Consider the following 14,713-nt stretch of genomic DNA (forward strand, 5'->3'; position numbering starts at 1 on the left):
CCAAGTAAAATTTGACATGGACAAAACCTGACAGTAAATAGTTCCTGGGTTGATGTTTTGATTTGAATTTGCAAGGCTACAAAAATCCAACATAATCTGGTTTCTCGAAAGAGTAAGCTAAAAATCCAACAAAATCCTCACCTGCTTAAGCTGTAGGAAGCTGAAGAAGCAAACAGGGAACAAACAAATCTAATGAACCATCACAAGCATGAAAACAGAAAACATTAGAACAATCTAATGAACGGGGCAACAATGTCTAGTGAGTACGCAAACTTATTTCAGAACCAAGACTTTGTACAACCAAAGTCAGAGATCTGCATATACTGGCAACAGAACACAATAGATTCACATGAAGACAACATGTTGCTGCTTACAACAAGGATTACAATAGTCCATTTCAAGGAGTTGAAAGTAGCAGAGGTAATCTAGCCTAGCTAACACGATCCATACCTAGAATGCAAACTCAATGGGCACCCAGAAAATAGAAACTTCCTTCAGAATGGCAGATAAGATGCTAACAAAATATGTACAAACAACGTATCAGAAAGGCGAGGCAGAAGTCCCTCTCAACTTTTGGCTAAGAACACATCGAGATGACTCGATCTACTACGCCCTGCCAGAGACTGTGAAGAATCATCGCGATTGATCCTTCTGTAGCTGTATTTACCACAAGATGAACTTTGTTCTCCAGAAGACAACAAATGCAGCTGCAACATTGTAATCATGCCAACAGCAAACACTGCACTGTTCCCTAGAAAACCACCAAAATTTTTCACATTGAAACTGTTCCTGACAGCATCAAGACTAGAAGAAACCATCCACCCTAAGAAATTTGAACCATCTCCTGTCTCCTTGGTACTGTTAGCGCCAGAATGACTTCTTGATTTCTCAGGCTTGTTTACTGACAGAAAAGACCAGAAATCATGGTAGACATTGTGGACGAAATCCAACGCCTCATCAATGACTTTGTGATTATTCCCATGGTGCTCTTTTAATCTTATGGTAAGCATGATGTGACTTTGTTGCAACCTTGCTAATGCAATATCTCGTTCTGCTTGTTGCTGTGAACAAACAGCCTGCAAGAACATTGAGTATAATACATAAGTACACAGTGCAGACATGAAATTCAAGCATTAATCGTGGTACTTTATTGATGCCTGAACATAAAGAGAATCTAAAGATTTGAGTTTCCAACTTATTAAATTCAGCCATTCAGTGTCTTTTTTAACTTGTCCAAACGTTCAGTGGTTGACTAACTTGGTGCTTTCCCTTTCGATAAAAGAACGCTACCTAGTACTTAGGTTCATTTCTGCAAAAGCTTGACAAATTAGCACAGGTTTTTTAGTTGTTTACTTGGTCCACTTCAGGATAATCAACCAGGAACTTGCATCTGTTGCAAGTCAGACACTCCATGAATATACATCATTGCATGCATTATGAAATTCCAGAACCAGCTTGGGAGCACTCTCAGGTTTCTGAAATAAGTAAAACAACCTATGCACAACTAAAAAATATCATCATTTCGGAGGGGAGACTTCTGAAATCTTATCTTCAATTTTCTATGGGTGATAGATGTGCCCAACCAGATTGTGATCTAGCGGTCTATTCGCATTTGCAGAACTACAACATGCAGAAACACACTACAATATTGCCCTGCTGAGAAGCAATAACGTATCCTATCACAAAGATATCGCCTTAGTTAATCATGGTGCAAACAAGAATATTCTAATTTAAGTTAAATCACGGTGCAGACAAGCACATCTTAATTTAACAAGGATATGAATGTCCATGTCCATGGTGCAGCGGCAGATACAAATATAACCGTTGGAAACTCAAATCTTCTAAACAATCGGTTCAGTGTGGTAAGAACACCGGCACCTATGTTCAACAGAAAACAAGGTTATCCAGTTCCGAGTCTGGAAAACCAAAACGAGACACATAATTTTCACAGATACTTACCATATTTATCAAAACGCAGGTCATTCTTGATCGAATGGGACACTGTCCTTCTAACAGAATAACAGTGCTCCTGCTCTTTCGAGGTTGGTTGGAAAACATATTCTCAAAACTATTAATATGCACAATGCATTTGTTTCCCATAATTCGAGACGAGTTGAACCTTCAGAGAAAACCTTGCTGTTAAAGACCCATCGTCCCCAATAACACGCACTAATTCTTATCTCACCAGATGCAAACATCGACATGGCCAAATCGTCCCAAGGCATACTAATGCTCGAAAGAACTATCTGAAGATTTAGTTCAGGGTGATTTCCCTCTTCCAAAACAGCATGGACACTACGAGATTAGTATATTCAGACCAATCACTTCAGATTGTAAATCATACCCCAAATTCTGACCATGCTTTCAAGCTTCAATAGCCAGTCGGTTGAATTTACCAACATCTCTACCCACAGCGAGCCTCTCCACAGTTTACAGAAACATCCTACCAACCAAACTAACCACTTCGACACTCGGTTCAAACCAATCAACATATAGCGAAGGCCACGCGCGGAACACAGTACAGATCAAACCACGCGAACAAGAGAGAGGGTCTGAGCAGGGGATAAGGAGAGGGGTTTGAGAGGCTCACGAGAAAGCACTCGAATTGGTCCTCGAGGTCCTCGAGCGCGGCGCGGATAGCGTGGAGGCTCCTCGCCTCCTCGGCCACCGCATTCAGGTCGGCCGCCTCGTCGCCGTCCGCGGGGACCCCCTTGATGTGGACGACGCCCGCGGGCTTGCCCCCGGCGCGGCGGCGCACGGCGCGCAGGAAATGGGCGCGCGAGAGGGCGTGTATGGCGTCGCTGACCTTGTCGTGGAGGTCCCAGATGGTCTCCAGCACGGCCTCCGCCTCCTCGGGCTCCATCCGAAACCCTAGCGCCGCCCCGGAAAATTCCAGACGGCGCTGGCCGCTTTGCTTGGGTTGTTGCGGGGTTTCCGAACTGCTTGGAGGGAGAGAGAGAGAGGGGCAGGTAAAATTTTGCTGAGCAATGATGATGGTGCTGACAGTGACTAAGACATGGGCCATCGGCCGTCTGCAACATTCATTAAATGGCGGCCCTCTTAAATTCTGGGCCTGATTTCCAAGCCCTCAGGGCTCTGTCTTGGATCTGGGCTCTAGCGGGCCGGGCTCGGAAAGGGAAAAACTCGAGAGCTTTCAGAATCCTTCCTTCTATGCCATCAACGGCCGCCGGGGCGCCGCTGGTTTTCTTTCTTCTCGCCCAAGCCGCCGCCGCCGACACACCAAACCGGCAGCTGCCTGGTCGCCGGGGCCGACCCTAGAATAAATTACGAAGCAGCGCCGCGGTCTCCAGGTAGTAGCAGCTCCCCCCAGAGCCACACATCTCTCCTACGTGCTGTTGGTTGGTTGGATTGGATCGGCATGGAGAAGGAAGCGACGACGCCGCGGCCGGTGTGCGCGCAGGAGGCGCTGGCGCTGCTCAACTGCGCCGCCGAGAACCCCTACGACCGCGACAAGTGCCTCGCCCTCCTCGACGCGCTCCGGGAGTGCATCGCCCAAAAGGTAATTATAGGCCCAAGTGCATCGCGTTTGGTGGACCGTTTGCTCATTCTTGCCGATACAACTATGATTGATACAAACTATGATTTGTGATCCTGTACTGAAGGTCTTACATCTTAATAATTCCTTGGAAGGAAGATATTACCCACCACTGAGTAATCTTATCTTTGTGCCTAGCTGTTTTTAGGATGGACAATTGTGGGACTCCATAGCTCCCAAACATGTGTATCTCACATCATTGCTTCCGTGTAATTTCGAGCAAAATGAGCACCATGTCACATAATTCCTTGTCCAGTTGGAACAATCTTGCATGCTAAAGGGATACATACTTTTGTTGGATGGTAGAGATATCAACTTGCCGATCAAAGCCTGGTTAAGTGTGAGAAGTTAGAAAGGCTTAGTTAAATCACTTGTTTGTACTCGGAGTTACAAGTCTGAAACTACTTGTCTGTACCACTTAGCCAGTAACAATTTATTAGTGCTCGAGGTAATTCCCCTTTGAAAAGCAAAGTGGAAATACCAAAGTCTTTTAATAGTTTGTCTCCTTTGAGGATTCTGTGATATTCGGTACCGGTAGTTAAATGACGCCGTATTATTAAAAAGCAACTTGTCTAAAATATGTTCGTCAGGTGGATATGTGTTATCTAGCAGAATGACTACTCCAAAAAGTTATCAACAACAACAACAACAACAAAGCCTTTAGTCCCAAACAAGTTGGGGTAGGCTAGAGCTGAAACTCATAAGATCTTTCTTTTGGGTTTCATCTCCATAAGAGTGGCTGAGTTTTGACGTTGGCTCGCCAAGCCTATCACAACCCTCCTCCTTTACCCGGGCTTGGGACTGGCTATGTCGAGAAAACATAGGCGGAGTTCCAAAAAGTTATCAAAACATGCAAAATAAATTGACAACACGAGATGCACCTATTATGTCATGACATTTTTAACACATTGAGAGAAAAAAAATCGATGCAATCAATAGTAGCTGAACAACCGGAACCGAATCCTCTGCAAACCTTTAAAGCCTCCTGTTTTTCTCGTCTCTCAGCTCCTCTTGTCCACTGTCTTGGTCCCACAGTTAGTCGAACCCTAGGTCGCCTCCTGTTTCTCAATGTATGGGCAATTTTGATATGAAAATTTGTCACATTATCCATCTGCCTACATTGCATGGAATGCACCTTTCGATTTTATACTGGTTGCTCCCTATTGTTGCAGTGTCGTTTTCTATTTTTCCCCTGTGGCCATGAGAAGTTACTACATCACAATATGGCTACACTCTGCAGAAATTGGGTGCTAACAGAAATAATAATATTAGTCACGATCAGTTTGTTTCATAAAGAAGATGCAACTGGTCTTTGTGTGGATGTATTTTTGCTGTTATTATCCAACTAAATTTGTCTTTTCTTGTCTCATGTTTTCCTCCAGGTAAGTCATCGCGAAGTATATTTCTGTCTTATAAGATGTATTGTCTTGTTCAAATTTCTCTAAATCCCCCTCATTTTGTTGAAATGCAGAAAGTGAAGAAATTTTCGTTGGCTGAAGCAGGCTCCACCAGCACCACGGAAGCTCCAAAAAGCAAATAGAAGCCCGCAATATTTCAGTGCCACTTACATAACATGTTCTAGGCCGGCCATACTGGTTTAGTGTTGGATCTGTCCTTTGTAGTTCATTTCAGATTTAGACCCCCCCCCCCCCCCCCCCCTAAACAACAAAATCCAATATGTCATGTCGAGTTGTCGACTGGAGATTATATGTAATTTTTACGAAGTTTGAGCAGACAAGGATGAATGTACTTTCGCTAGATTTCCTGCTGCCGTTCCTATCTAGTTTCATGATTGCAGGTGTCTGAAAAAGTCGCATGAACAGTTGCCATCTCTTCACAGGTTTATGCTGGTAATTGTTCTGTGCCAAATCGTCGATAAAAGGGTAACTTGATGATTTCGAAGCATATTTTTGGCCTGTTTAGTATCCGATCCTGACATGTGCAATTTGATGCGTTCATGGAGATTTCTTGTACTGCGTCGACGCTGATGTTTCTTGTCTTGTCTTACCTTTGTCTGTCTGGCAAGTATATATTCTTTCAGCTCCGGTCGTGAAGCAAAGCCATGTTGTCCCTGGGCTTATGTGATCCGCACAAGTAGGAATATGAAAGAACATTGCTGGTTTTTTTTTTTGCGGATGAAAAGAACATTGATGTTACTACACCAAATGACGTTTGATTACACCACATGAGAATCGAAAAGACAAATCATACTACTGTATTACTCATGGAGTGGTATATATATACTCCTAGCAGAGGAAGTTTGACAAGGCTCGACGTCCATGCAGTTGAGCGCCATCCTTCTCGCAACAACGACACAAGTCGGCAGCTCACGCGTAAGCACACACGTAGCTGCAAGCGGGCCACGTGGGCACGGCGCGGTAGCGGTGGTCGCTTCTTCATCTCTCTCGGGAGCTGTACGCTTCGAAAACGAGCCGTGTCGACGCGAACGAGCGTCCACCAGACCACCACCACCTCCCCCTCCTCTCCAGGATTCCTCCACGCCGCCGCGATTTGTGGTCGGCCCCTTAACTAGCGGCAACGATACACACACAATCAATCCGTCCGCCGCCGCCTCCTCCTCCTCTCCCCCTCCTGCCTCGCCATGGCCACCGCGGAGCGAGCCCCGGAGCAGCTCGCTCCGCCGCCGCCGCCTCCCGAGCGCGTCATGGGGGTCGCGGAGCGGGCCGTCGCGGCTGCCGGCGCCGCCGTCGTCTCCGCCGTCCTCGTCAACCCCCTCGACGTCGCCAAGGTATGCGCTGCACCACTCACAACTCACAAGCGTGCCAATCGGCCAATTGCCATGCCCCAGCCTCTCTCCGCCAGAACGAAGCGAATCGTCCTCCGCGGGCGCGGGCGCGGGTCCCGCCATTTCCCAGCGCCGTCGCGAGGCTTCTAGTCTCGGTGAACAGGGGGCAACGCCTGCTCTTTGCTCCCGATAAAAGTACACCTAGAAAGTAGAGTTTGTCGGCGTGATCACTATTTTTCTGCCAAGCGAATTGGCCAGAACTTGTGACAAAAATCAAAATGTACATATAGAGTTGGACCGAATGTATTGATTCAAACCCTTATTTTATCTTGCAGACAAGACTACAGGCACAGGCCGCTGGAGTTGTCTACAATCCGGTAAGCATGCCAGTGATGCCACTTCTATCCCACACACAGCGGTTTCACAATTGAATGGTCCTACAAATTCTCTGGTCAACCAGAAATGAATTAGAAGTTCACATTAATTAAGAAACAGAGGAAAATCAAAACCATCAGTTAGACCATTTCTGTATATTGTAAGATTTATAGACCACGTGCTTGATTTTTTTTTCCTTTTGGGTTATGTGCCCCATTCTATTTTAGGAAAAAAAAAAAGATTAATATCTATGCGTACATACTTCTTTGCAGTAGATAAACCATCTGCAGCACCCAATTCTGATAATAGTTACATACTGACAAGCAGATATGCTTCTGTCAGGGTGATTTGTGGTTTTGTCATTTTTCTTCTGAAAAAGTGTGTGTGGTATTTATTTTTTGCTAATTTCTTACACAACAGTATTGCTTGCGTGTTTATTTGTTTTTCTCTGAAATACATTGCTCAGATATGGTCAGATTTTAGGTGCTATCCATGGTGTAACCCTGGTGGACTGAAGTTGAGTGGTTTAGGGCCATCCTGCAGTCCTGAATGCTTTCAGTACAGAGGAACAATGGATGTGTTCTCTAAGATCACTAGACAGGTAAAATGCACTTATTGAGCATTCTTCTTCACTGCGCTTTCCTGTTTTGGATTGATCATCTTCAGTAACGATTTTATGACCCCTTGCAGGAAGGAATTTTTAGACTCTGGAGAGGTACTGGTGCAAGCTTAGCGTTAGCTGTACCAACGGTATATCCTTTCAGCTGACCATGGCTAGTAATCTGTTTGTACTAATTGATCTATTTCATACCTTAATATTCCATGGAGCTTTCCTTGCCTTACACTTGATTTCCTCTATAACATTTCTCTTCCCATTATTTATCTTCAAGTATCATTTTGTCTGTTGTAAACGTTGTGTTCTATATATTCATGACGAAGGATTTTCTAGGGGTCTTATAATCAGGATAACTTTACTGTCCTCCTGTGAAGTCCGACACAATTTCTCTTGGTAAAGCGCAAGGGAACAAAAATAGGAAAATAACAATGGTCTAATTCATTTCGATGAAAAACATATGGATCTCGCACATTGGTTGCTCTTTAATAGCAAGTTGGATGGAATGCCCTTGTTTTCTCAAAAAAGTTTGATCACACCTGTAGCAGTAATTATTTGTCCTACAATTTGAGGTGTTCAAAAATACAAGCAGGAACAGAATTTGTGGTGTGTATATATTAATGCTTGTTTGAGGTTTGGTGTGTCTGACACAATCTTCCTATAGACTGTTACTGATTTAGGATATAATGTATCTTCTGTGCCCTCTTGGATCTGTATTCAATTTGGATTAGCATCATGGAATCTTAGAATTATACATTTTGATATAACTGACATTTTTATCTCACTAGAAATCTATGCTGTGTTTTCCAGGTTGGGATATATCTGCCTTCTTACGACCTGTTGCGCAATTGGATTGAGGAATATTCAGATCACAGTTATCCCAAACTTAGGCCATATGCCCCTCTAATTGCTGGATCTATTGCACGATCATTGGCATGTATAACTTGTTCCCCTATTGAGTTGGCAAGAACACGTATGCAGGTCAGCCTACTGAATCCTCGCTTTTTTACAGTTACCACTATTAGAAAAGAGAGCACATGTACTAGGGGATGGAAGGGGGGCCTGATATGTAATTTCGCTCTTCAACTCTTGTTAGATGTCAGAAGATTGTGTACAGTAATACTTTGTGAGACATTGTCAAAGCCTTAAGATAAGTGATGCTTTTAGAGAAGTAAAAATAAAAATATTTACTAGCTTGTGATTCAACAGAAATTGCCAGTACCTGCATGGTTGAAACAGTTGAAACAGAAACAGAAACTTATCCTTGATGCAGCTTTATTCCCTATGCTATTATTCAGACATAATTATGTATTTTCTTATTACAAATATAGGCGTTCAAGCAATCAAGTGGTGGAGCAAAACCCCCTGGAATGTGGAAGACTATGCTAGGCGTGCTTTCATCGAGGCAAAGCATCAGCCACCCTGAGAATTGTATGCATACTATACTGCATGTTGTCCTGTAACTAATGAATCAGTCAAATCATTGCATGGCTAAAGCACAACAATTGGCCATACCAGCTACATTATTCTCAAAAATTTGTACAAACAAACTAATAATTGAAGCTTTATGTTCTCATTTGTTTTGATTAAGCTATATACTATTGACAGTGCAAACAGCTCGGGGATACCATCTTCTGTGGACTGGTATGGGAGCACAACTTGCACGTGATGTCCCCTTTTCAGCTATATGTTGGATGGTTCTTGAGCCAGTGAGATACTGTACTGAGCTTTAGTATATTATATTATGATTTAGACAATTTGAATTCAGCCAAACCTGTAGAGCTAACTACTTTTTCCACCTGTAAATGCTTTCTGTACAGACTAGGAGACACTTATTGGGATTATTAGCTGGTGAGCAAAGCAATGCCGCAGTTATAATGGGGGCAAACTTCTCCACAGGCTTCATTGCTGGAGTTATCTCTTCTGGCGCAACATGTCCTCTCGATGTTGCCAAGACACGCAGACAAATAGAGGCAAGTAGAGCTTTGGACCGTTAGCTTATCACTAGTTTCCTTAAGACTGCTCTCTACTGTCCTTTGTTAGTTAGATTTATGTGCCCTCGGTCATTCCTGGTACGCAAAGAGCTTGGAATTAACTGCTATCGATAAATAAAATACTTCTTTTTTTTATTTTTGCTCAATATTCTGCGCTTCCTAAATTTACCACTCTCATTTCAGAAGGATCCTGCTAGGGTATTGAGCATGAACACGAGGCGCATACTTCTTGAGGTTTGGAGGTATTTTACATTTCCCTTCAGCAAACTCCGTTGCAACATACCCACCTTAGGTTTTCAATAAGTGCCATCAAAACTCCATAGTCATCAGGGTTAGAAATGGAAAGAGAGTGGAGCCAAAAGTTAGAACAAGAATTAGGCTCCCTAAGCTCTACTAGCATAGAGAAACATGTCCTCTGCGATAGTGAAACTGTTCTCTTCAATAGAACGTGGGACTATAAAATTCTTCATTCAAGAACACATATGCTGATGAGCTAGTAAGCATCATTATGTTTACATTTCCATTAGCCGAATCCTTCTAAATGAGAAAGAGATAGGCTTTGTTTGAGGTTGCTGAACTGTGTTGAATTGTACTTATTTTATAATCTGCTGTGGAAAACTAGCCATAAAGCACGCAAAAGTGAGTAAAACAAACACTAAAATAGAGAAAGGTGGGTGGGGTTAATGGGGATTATGAGAATCCACTACAATACCAAATGCAGCCATAGTCATAATCATTTAGCTACAGTTTGCCAGGTGTTTCAGGCATGCTTAATGGTGTGTTTATTTCAAAACGATTTGCGGTAATTTATTTTTTATCTTGCCGTCAGCATATATTATTTAGTCTTGCATATAGCAAGTTTTCTGCGCAATGCAATGCATATAACACTCGTAACGCGTCACTTGTCACAGGAATGAAGGTATCAACGGCCTATTCAGAGGAGCGGGCCCTCGCATGGCACGGGCTGGGCCTTCGGTGGGCATTGTTGTTTCGTCGTATGAAGTTGTCAAACACATCATGCACAGAAAACATGCAGAGCTATGAGCTTAGATTTAGTCGTATGTAGAACACACGAGCCTTCGGATCAAACCAACAGCGGACCTCCTTCTGATCAAACGTGACTTCACTCTCCTGAAAGCCGGTTTACATTGCATGCCTACCTTATCAGAAGGGGGGTTTGAGTGTCTGTGTAATAATAAAGGGTAGAATGCCCAAAATGTTGTAATTTCTCGTTGCAAGAAGTTTTGGGTCAGTACTGTGTATTTGTGAGATTCTGCTAGGCGTTTGAGCAGCACGATCACGATCAGGGTTAGAGTGATGGGTTCAAAAACCGTAGCAATCTTCAGAGGCAACAGACAATTAAAATTTAGACTCCTTACACGATCCGCCCTGTAACTGTTGGCTCCTTTAAACCTGTTATTATCTCCGAAGTTGACATCGCAGGATCAGGTTTTACTGATCAAATCACAATGCACAAGCACCCAGAAGGGAAATAAATTAATGTCTTCTGCTGATCAGGTCGAAGTGCACAAGCACAGGGAAATAAATTAATGTCTTTTGATGATAGGTCGAAGTGCACAAGCACCCCAGAAGCAAAATAAAGGAATTCTGGGAAGCTGAAATGCTCATCGGGTAACATCAGACGTTATGTAACATAGGATGGTCACTTCGACTGAGAGATTACTTAAGATACAAGTACTCTCTCTGTCTCAAAATAAATGTCTTTGATTTAGTATAACCCAAGATATCTCGATGCAAAAACGGTTCAAGGTGTCGGCTCAATGCCTCTTCTTCCTGCATGTATCTTGGTATACAAAGCACAATAGGCAGGTGTTCCATCAACGTCTGTTCCTTCGGCCTCCCTTCCCCTTTCCTTTCCCCTTTCCCTTTCCTTTCCCTTTCTTACCCTTTCTCATCTCCCGCTCCGGCGCATCTCTGAACGATGACGACGAGGACTGCTTTGGTCCTCCCATGAGGTGCTTCACATCGAGTATACCGTTCTTGAAGCGCCCTTCAGTTGCCCTGAGTACTCGGTCCTCTGGTCTAAGCTTCTCAAATTTCTTATTCTTGTTTTGTTTCCTAAAAATCCCAAGCAGTCTTTCCTGTACAGAGTTATCATGCGTCACTCACTATTCCAGAGCAAACCAGAATCAGAGTAACTGAGAAACATACCTCCTCAATCTTCTTTTGTTCTCTTTTCTGCTGATTCTTCATAGCTGGGATTGCCACAGATAATGGTGTACGCTGCTTCTTAATGGCCTATTGCAGACAAATGAAAACTATTGAGATAGTGCAAAGTTTCAAGTCAGGATATACAAGGAAACAAAGATTACCTTTCCACCCAGTTCAACTACTTTGCGGTTCTGTATTTTATTCTTGTCCTTCCATGTAGTGGCACCTGTGAATATAGCACCGAGTGAATGTTTGAGCCTGAATAAAAACTCGAGATCAAATGGTAAGCGTACAAGGAGAGATGAGCTCACTATTAGTCTGTTTAGTTGAAGAAACACTGACATATAGTCTGTGTAAGAGTAAGCAAAATCTGAAATAATTGGAAATGGTTCTGTTGTATGCCTATGCAAAATGCTAATGGGTTTCACCTCTAGCCTACCCCAACTTGTTTGGGACTAAAGGCTTTGTTGTTGTTGTATGCCTATGCAAAATGCTAATCCTTTTTAACAGCTCGCTAATTGGCTAAGACAGGATCTTCTGGAGCTCTGTTTTGGAAAAGTTGATGTGTGCTTTTGTTTGAGGATGTAGTTCTTTTCGCTGGGTGTGCCTATAGGTTGTAGAATATAATGTGCATTCTGTTCCATATTATAGTTTGGGTTTGAACTTTGAAGACATAATGCTTTCAACTGCGTCTATGTTTCTGTAGATGCTCCAGAAAGAACTTCACTTCCTTTTGGGGAAAGAGTAATATTACTGTTACCATTGTTTGGTTTATGAGTTATTATTATTCAATGTTATGTTTTGCCCAAATGTTTCAGATTTTGCTTCACAAATACGAGATCTTGAATTACAATGTATCCACTACGGTAGTCATCAAATAGCTAGACCAAAGCACGAGCTGTTCTTTGACATAGTATACTAGCAGCTATGGCACATGCTGAAATTTAAACCACATTGAAATAAGCAGAACAAAACAGTTCATAACGCCCGAGGATGCAGCATGAGATAATTACCGAAAAGCTCAACATCTTTCAACAACTTCTCAATATCAATGTCAGGCTCATCATCAGACATGTCGGTAGATTTCGCCGGAGCTGGCTTGTGGTACATATTTGAAAGACTCGACCCCTAGAGGAGAAAAGGCCAGCACAAAATTAGGAACTGATGATGGCTCGGAACAGATGTGCTCCAAGAAAAAAAAAACACAGGGGCAAACCATGAAGTGGTGATACTCGCTGCTCGACGAGGGCGCCTCGGCACGGCGCGGCTTCCGGGGGCCAGAGACGGACGGGTCGAAGACCACCTCGGCCGCCGCTTTGATAGGTCTTGATTTGGGCATCCCCCTCACCATCTTCTTACCCAGCTCGTGGTGGTGCCAAAGTTAGCGGCTCTCGGCGAGGACGGCCGGCAGTACGGGAAGCGGCGACAGGGCAGGCAGCAGGAGGGATTCGGGGTGGACAAAGCGGAGGATATGGAGCCTTGAGCGTCGTTGCCGGACCTGGACGTGGGAGGGGAGCTTAGGGGCGGCGGCGGCGGCGGGGTTGGGGAACCTGGTCGAGGGAGGCTTTGGTTGTGGTGAGTTGGGCTACTGGGCTTTGTTGTGGTTAGCATGTCATTAAACTGGCCCAAGAAACATTTTTTCGAAGGGGAATTACAGGAGGCCTCCTCTTCGTCAAAACATATTTGGCGCCTTAAGCGCCAGTTATTGGCCATTTGGCAACTGGCTCACACCCCTCTTTTCGGGAGCAACTAGTTAACGAGCGCTCCTTAGGAAGCCTCGCAACGATCAGCGCTACTTGGCACACTCTCAGCCATTCGTCACGTGTCGCGTTCTGGACGCTTCCTTCGGATTTTTTTTTATTTTTTCGCACGCGTTTTTGGCTTTTAAAACGGTTTTTTTTGGGTTTTGGTTTTCTCTCCGTCTTACTTAGCTTTTCGATCAAAAAAATTCGAATTTTTTTTTGCGAAAAAACGCGTTTTCTTTTTTTTTCCTTTCATGAAAGTCATAGTTTTTCTTCCGCAAGAGGCACGGTTGTGCTTTAGTGAGAGTCATGGCTGTGCCTCTCGGAAACGAAAAAACGCGTTTTCTGTTTTTTTTTCTTTCGCGAGAGTCACAGTTTTGCTTTCGCGAGAGGCACGGTTATGCTTTCGCGAGAGTCATGGTCGTGCCTCTCGGAAAGGGAAAAACAAAATGTGTTTTCTGTTTTTTTTCGTTCGTGAGAGTCACGGTTTTGCTTCCGCGAGAGGCACGGTTGTGCTTACGCGAAAGTCACGGCCGTGCCTCTCGGAAAGGGAAAAAATACGCGTTTTCTGTTTTTTTTCTTTCGCGAGAGTCACGGTTTTGCTTTCGCGACAGGCACGGTTGTGTTTTTGCGAGAGTCACGGCCGTGACTCTCGGAAACGAAAAAAACATGTTTTCTGTTTTTTTCCTTACACGAGAGTCACGGTTTTGCTTCCACGAGAGGCACGGTTGTGATTTTGCGAGGGGCACGGGCGTGCCTCTTTCGGAAAGGAAAAAAACCGTGCTCCCGGTTCGGTTTTTTCGCCGGGTTTTTTTTGTCCGTTTTTTTCGTGAAAAAAAGTTCGTTAAAACCTATCAACATGGGATTTAGTTTTGAAGATCTCAACGCGAGGAATCCAATGGTGAAAATGGTTCGAGATTTGGACGCGCGGTTTAAGAGATAAAACATTTTGAATAAACGGATCTACGAAAAAAGGAAAACTCACAGGTTGCGACAAGTGACGCGCTGCATGTGCGCCACTTGTCGCGACCTAAGAAAGTGGAGTGTTCTTTGCAACGAGTACTTCTTAATTCGTCTCTTTCCCCTTCAATATATTACAATGGGCCGGCCCAAATAAGACAAGCCGGAAACTCCCTCCTCCGCTCCCGAGATTTTCTGAAGCTTCCAAAAAGTTTTTTTTGGCTGATTTCGAAAGCTTTTGGAAGGTTTTATCCCTTCATTGGTTTTGGGTTTTTTGGACTGGTTTAGTTTGGTTTTATTAAATAATTTTTTTTTAAAATTGGTAATTTGTTTTCCAAATTCTTGATTATTTTCAATTTGTGAATTCATCAAATTTAAAAACAAAATTTAAACCCTTTTCCTCAAATTGCAAATTTTTTTAATTTGTAAACGTTCTTCCTTAAATTCGTGATCTTCTTTCAAATTAAAGAAAATTTTCATATATTTTTTTTGAACTTTTCCCCTCATATTCATGAAGTTTTTAAATTTTTTGTTAACCTTTACTTTCTAAAATTC

The 14,713-nt window shown here is 43.3% G+C and overlaps 4 protein-coding genes across 4 annotated transcripts; 2 read left to right on the forward strand and 2 right to left on the reverse strand.

Moving 5' to 3' along the window:
* Nucleotides 1–321: 321 nt before the first annotated feature.
* Nucleotides 322–3,010, reverse strand: LOC123060743 (plastid division protein PDV1). The gene is made up of 2 exons (XM_044483576.1): nt 2,591–3,010; nt 322–1,076 (listed from the first exon to the last, which is right to left on the reverse strand). Exons 1-2 carry the CDS (start codon nt 2,861–2,863, stop codon nt 567–569), a joined length of 783 nt encoding a protein of 260 aa, XP_044339511.1. The 5' UTR covers nt 2,864–3,010; the 3' UTR covers nt 322–566.
* Nucleotides 3,011–3,159: 149 nt separating this feature from the next.
* On the forward strand, nt 3,160–5,461 carry LOC123060745 (uncharacterized). Its single transcript, XM_044483578.1, has 2 exons — nt 3,160–3,520; nt 5,028–5,461. Exons 1-2 carry the CDS (start codon nt 3,380–3,382, stop codon nt 5,094–5,096), a joined length of 210 nt encoding a protein of 69 aa, XP_044339513.1. The 5' UTR covers nt 3,160–3,379; the 3' UTR covers nt 5,097–5,461.
* A 496-nt stretch (nt 5,462–5,957) lies between these two features.
* LOC123060742 (mitochondrial carrier protein MTM1) lies at nt 5,958–10,536 on the forward strand. The gene is made up of 10 exons (XM_044483575.1): nt 5,958–6,305; nt 6,638–6,679; nt 7,144–7,278; nt 7,368–7,427; nt 8,101–8,271; nt 8,622–8,721; nt 8,899–8,999; nt 9,111–9,263; nt 9,468–9,526; nt 10,196–10,536. The coding sequence occupies exons 1-10, from the start codon at nt 6,159–6,161 to the stop codon at nt 10,326–10,328; spliced, it is 1,101 nt and encodes a 366-aa protein (XP_044339510.1). The 5' UTR covers nt 5,958–6,158; the 3' UTR covers nt 10,329–10,536.
* A 222-nt stretch (nt 10,537–10,758) lies between these two features.
* LOC123060744 (uncharacterized) lies at nt 10,759–13,040 on the reverse strand. The gene is made up of 5 exons (XM_044483577.1): nt 12,673–13,040; nt 12,470–12,584; nt 11,618–11,682; nt 11,457–11,543; nt 10,759–11,386 (listed from the first exon to the last, which is right to left on the reverse strand). Exons 1-5 carry the CDS (start codon nt 12,805–12,807, stop codon nt 11,123–11,125), a joined length of 666 nt encoding a protein of 221 aa, XP_044339512.1. The 5' UTR covers nt 12,808–13,040; the 3' UTR covers nt 10,759–11,122.
* Between the last annotated feature and the right edge of the window lie 1,673 nt (nt 13,041–14,713).

The sequence above is a fragment of the Triticum aestivum genome, chromosome 3A (assembly GCF_018294505.1).
Source record: "Triticum aestivum cultivar Chinese Spring chromosome 3A, IWGSC CS RefSeq v2.1, whole genome shotgun sequence".
Classification (NCBI taxonomy): domain Eukaryota; kingdom Viridiplantae; phylum Streptophyta; class Magnoliopsida; order Poales; family Poaceae; genus Triticum; species Triticum aestivum.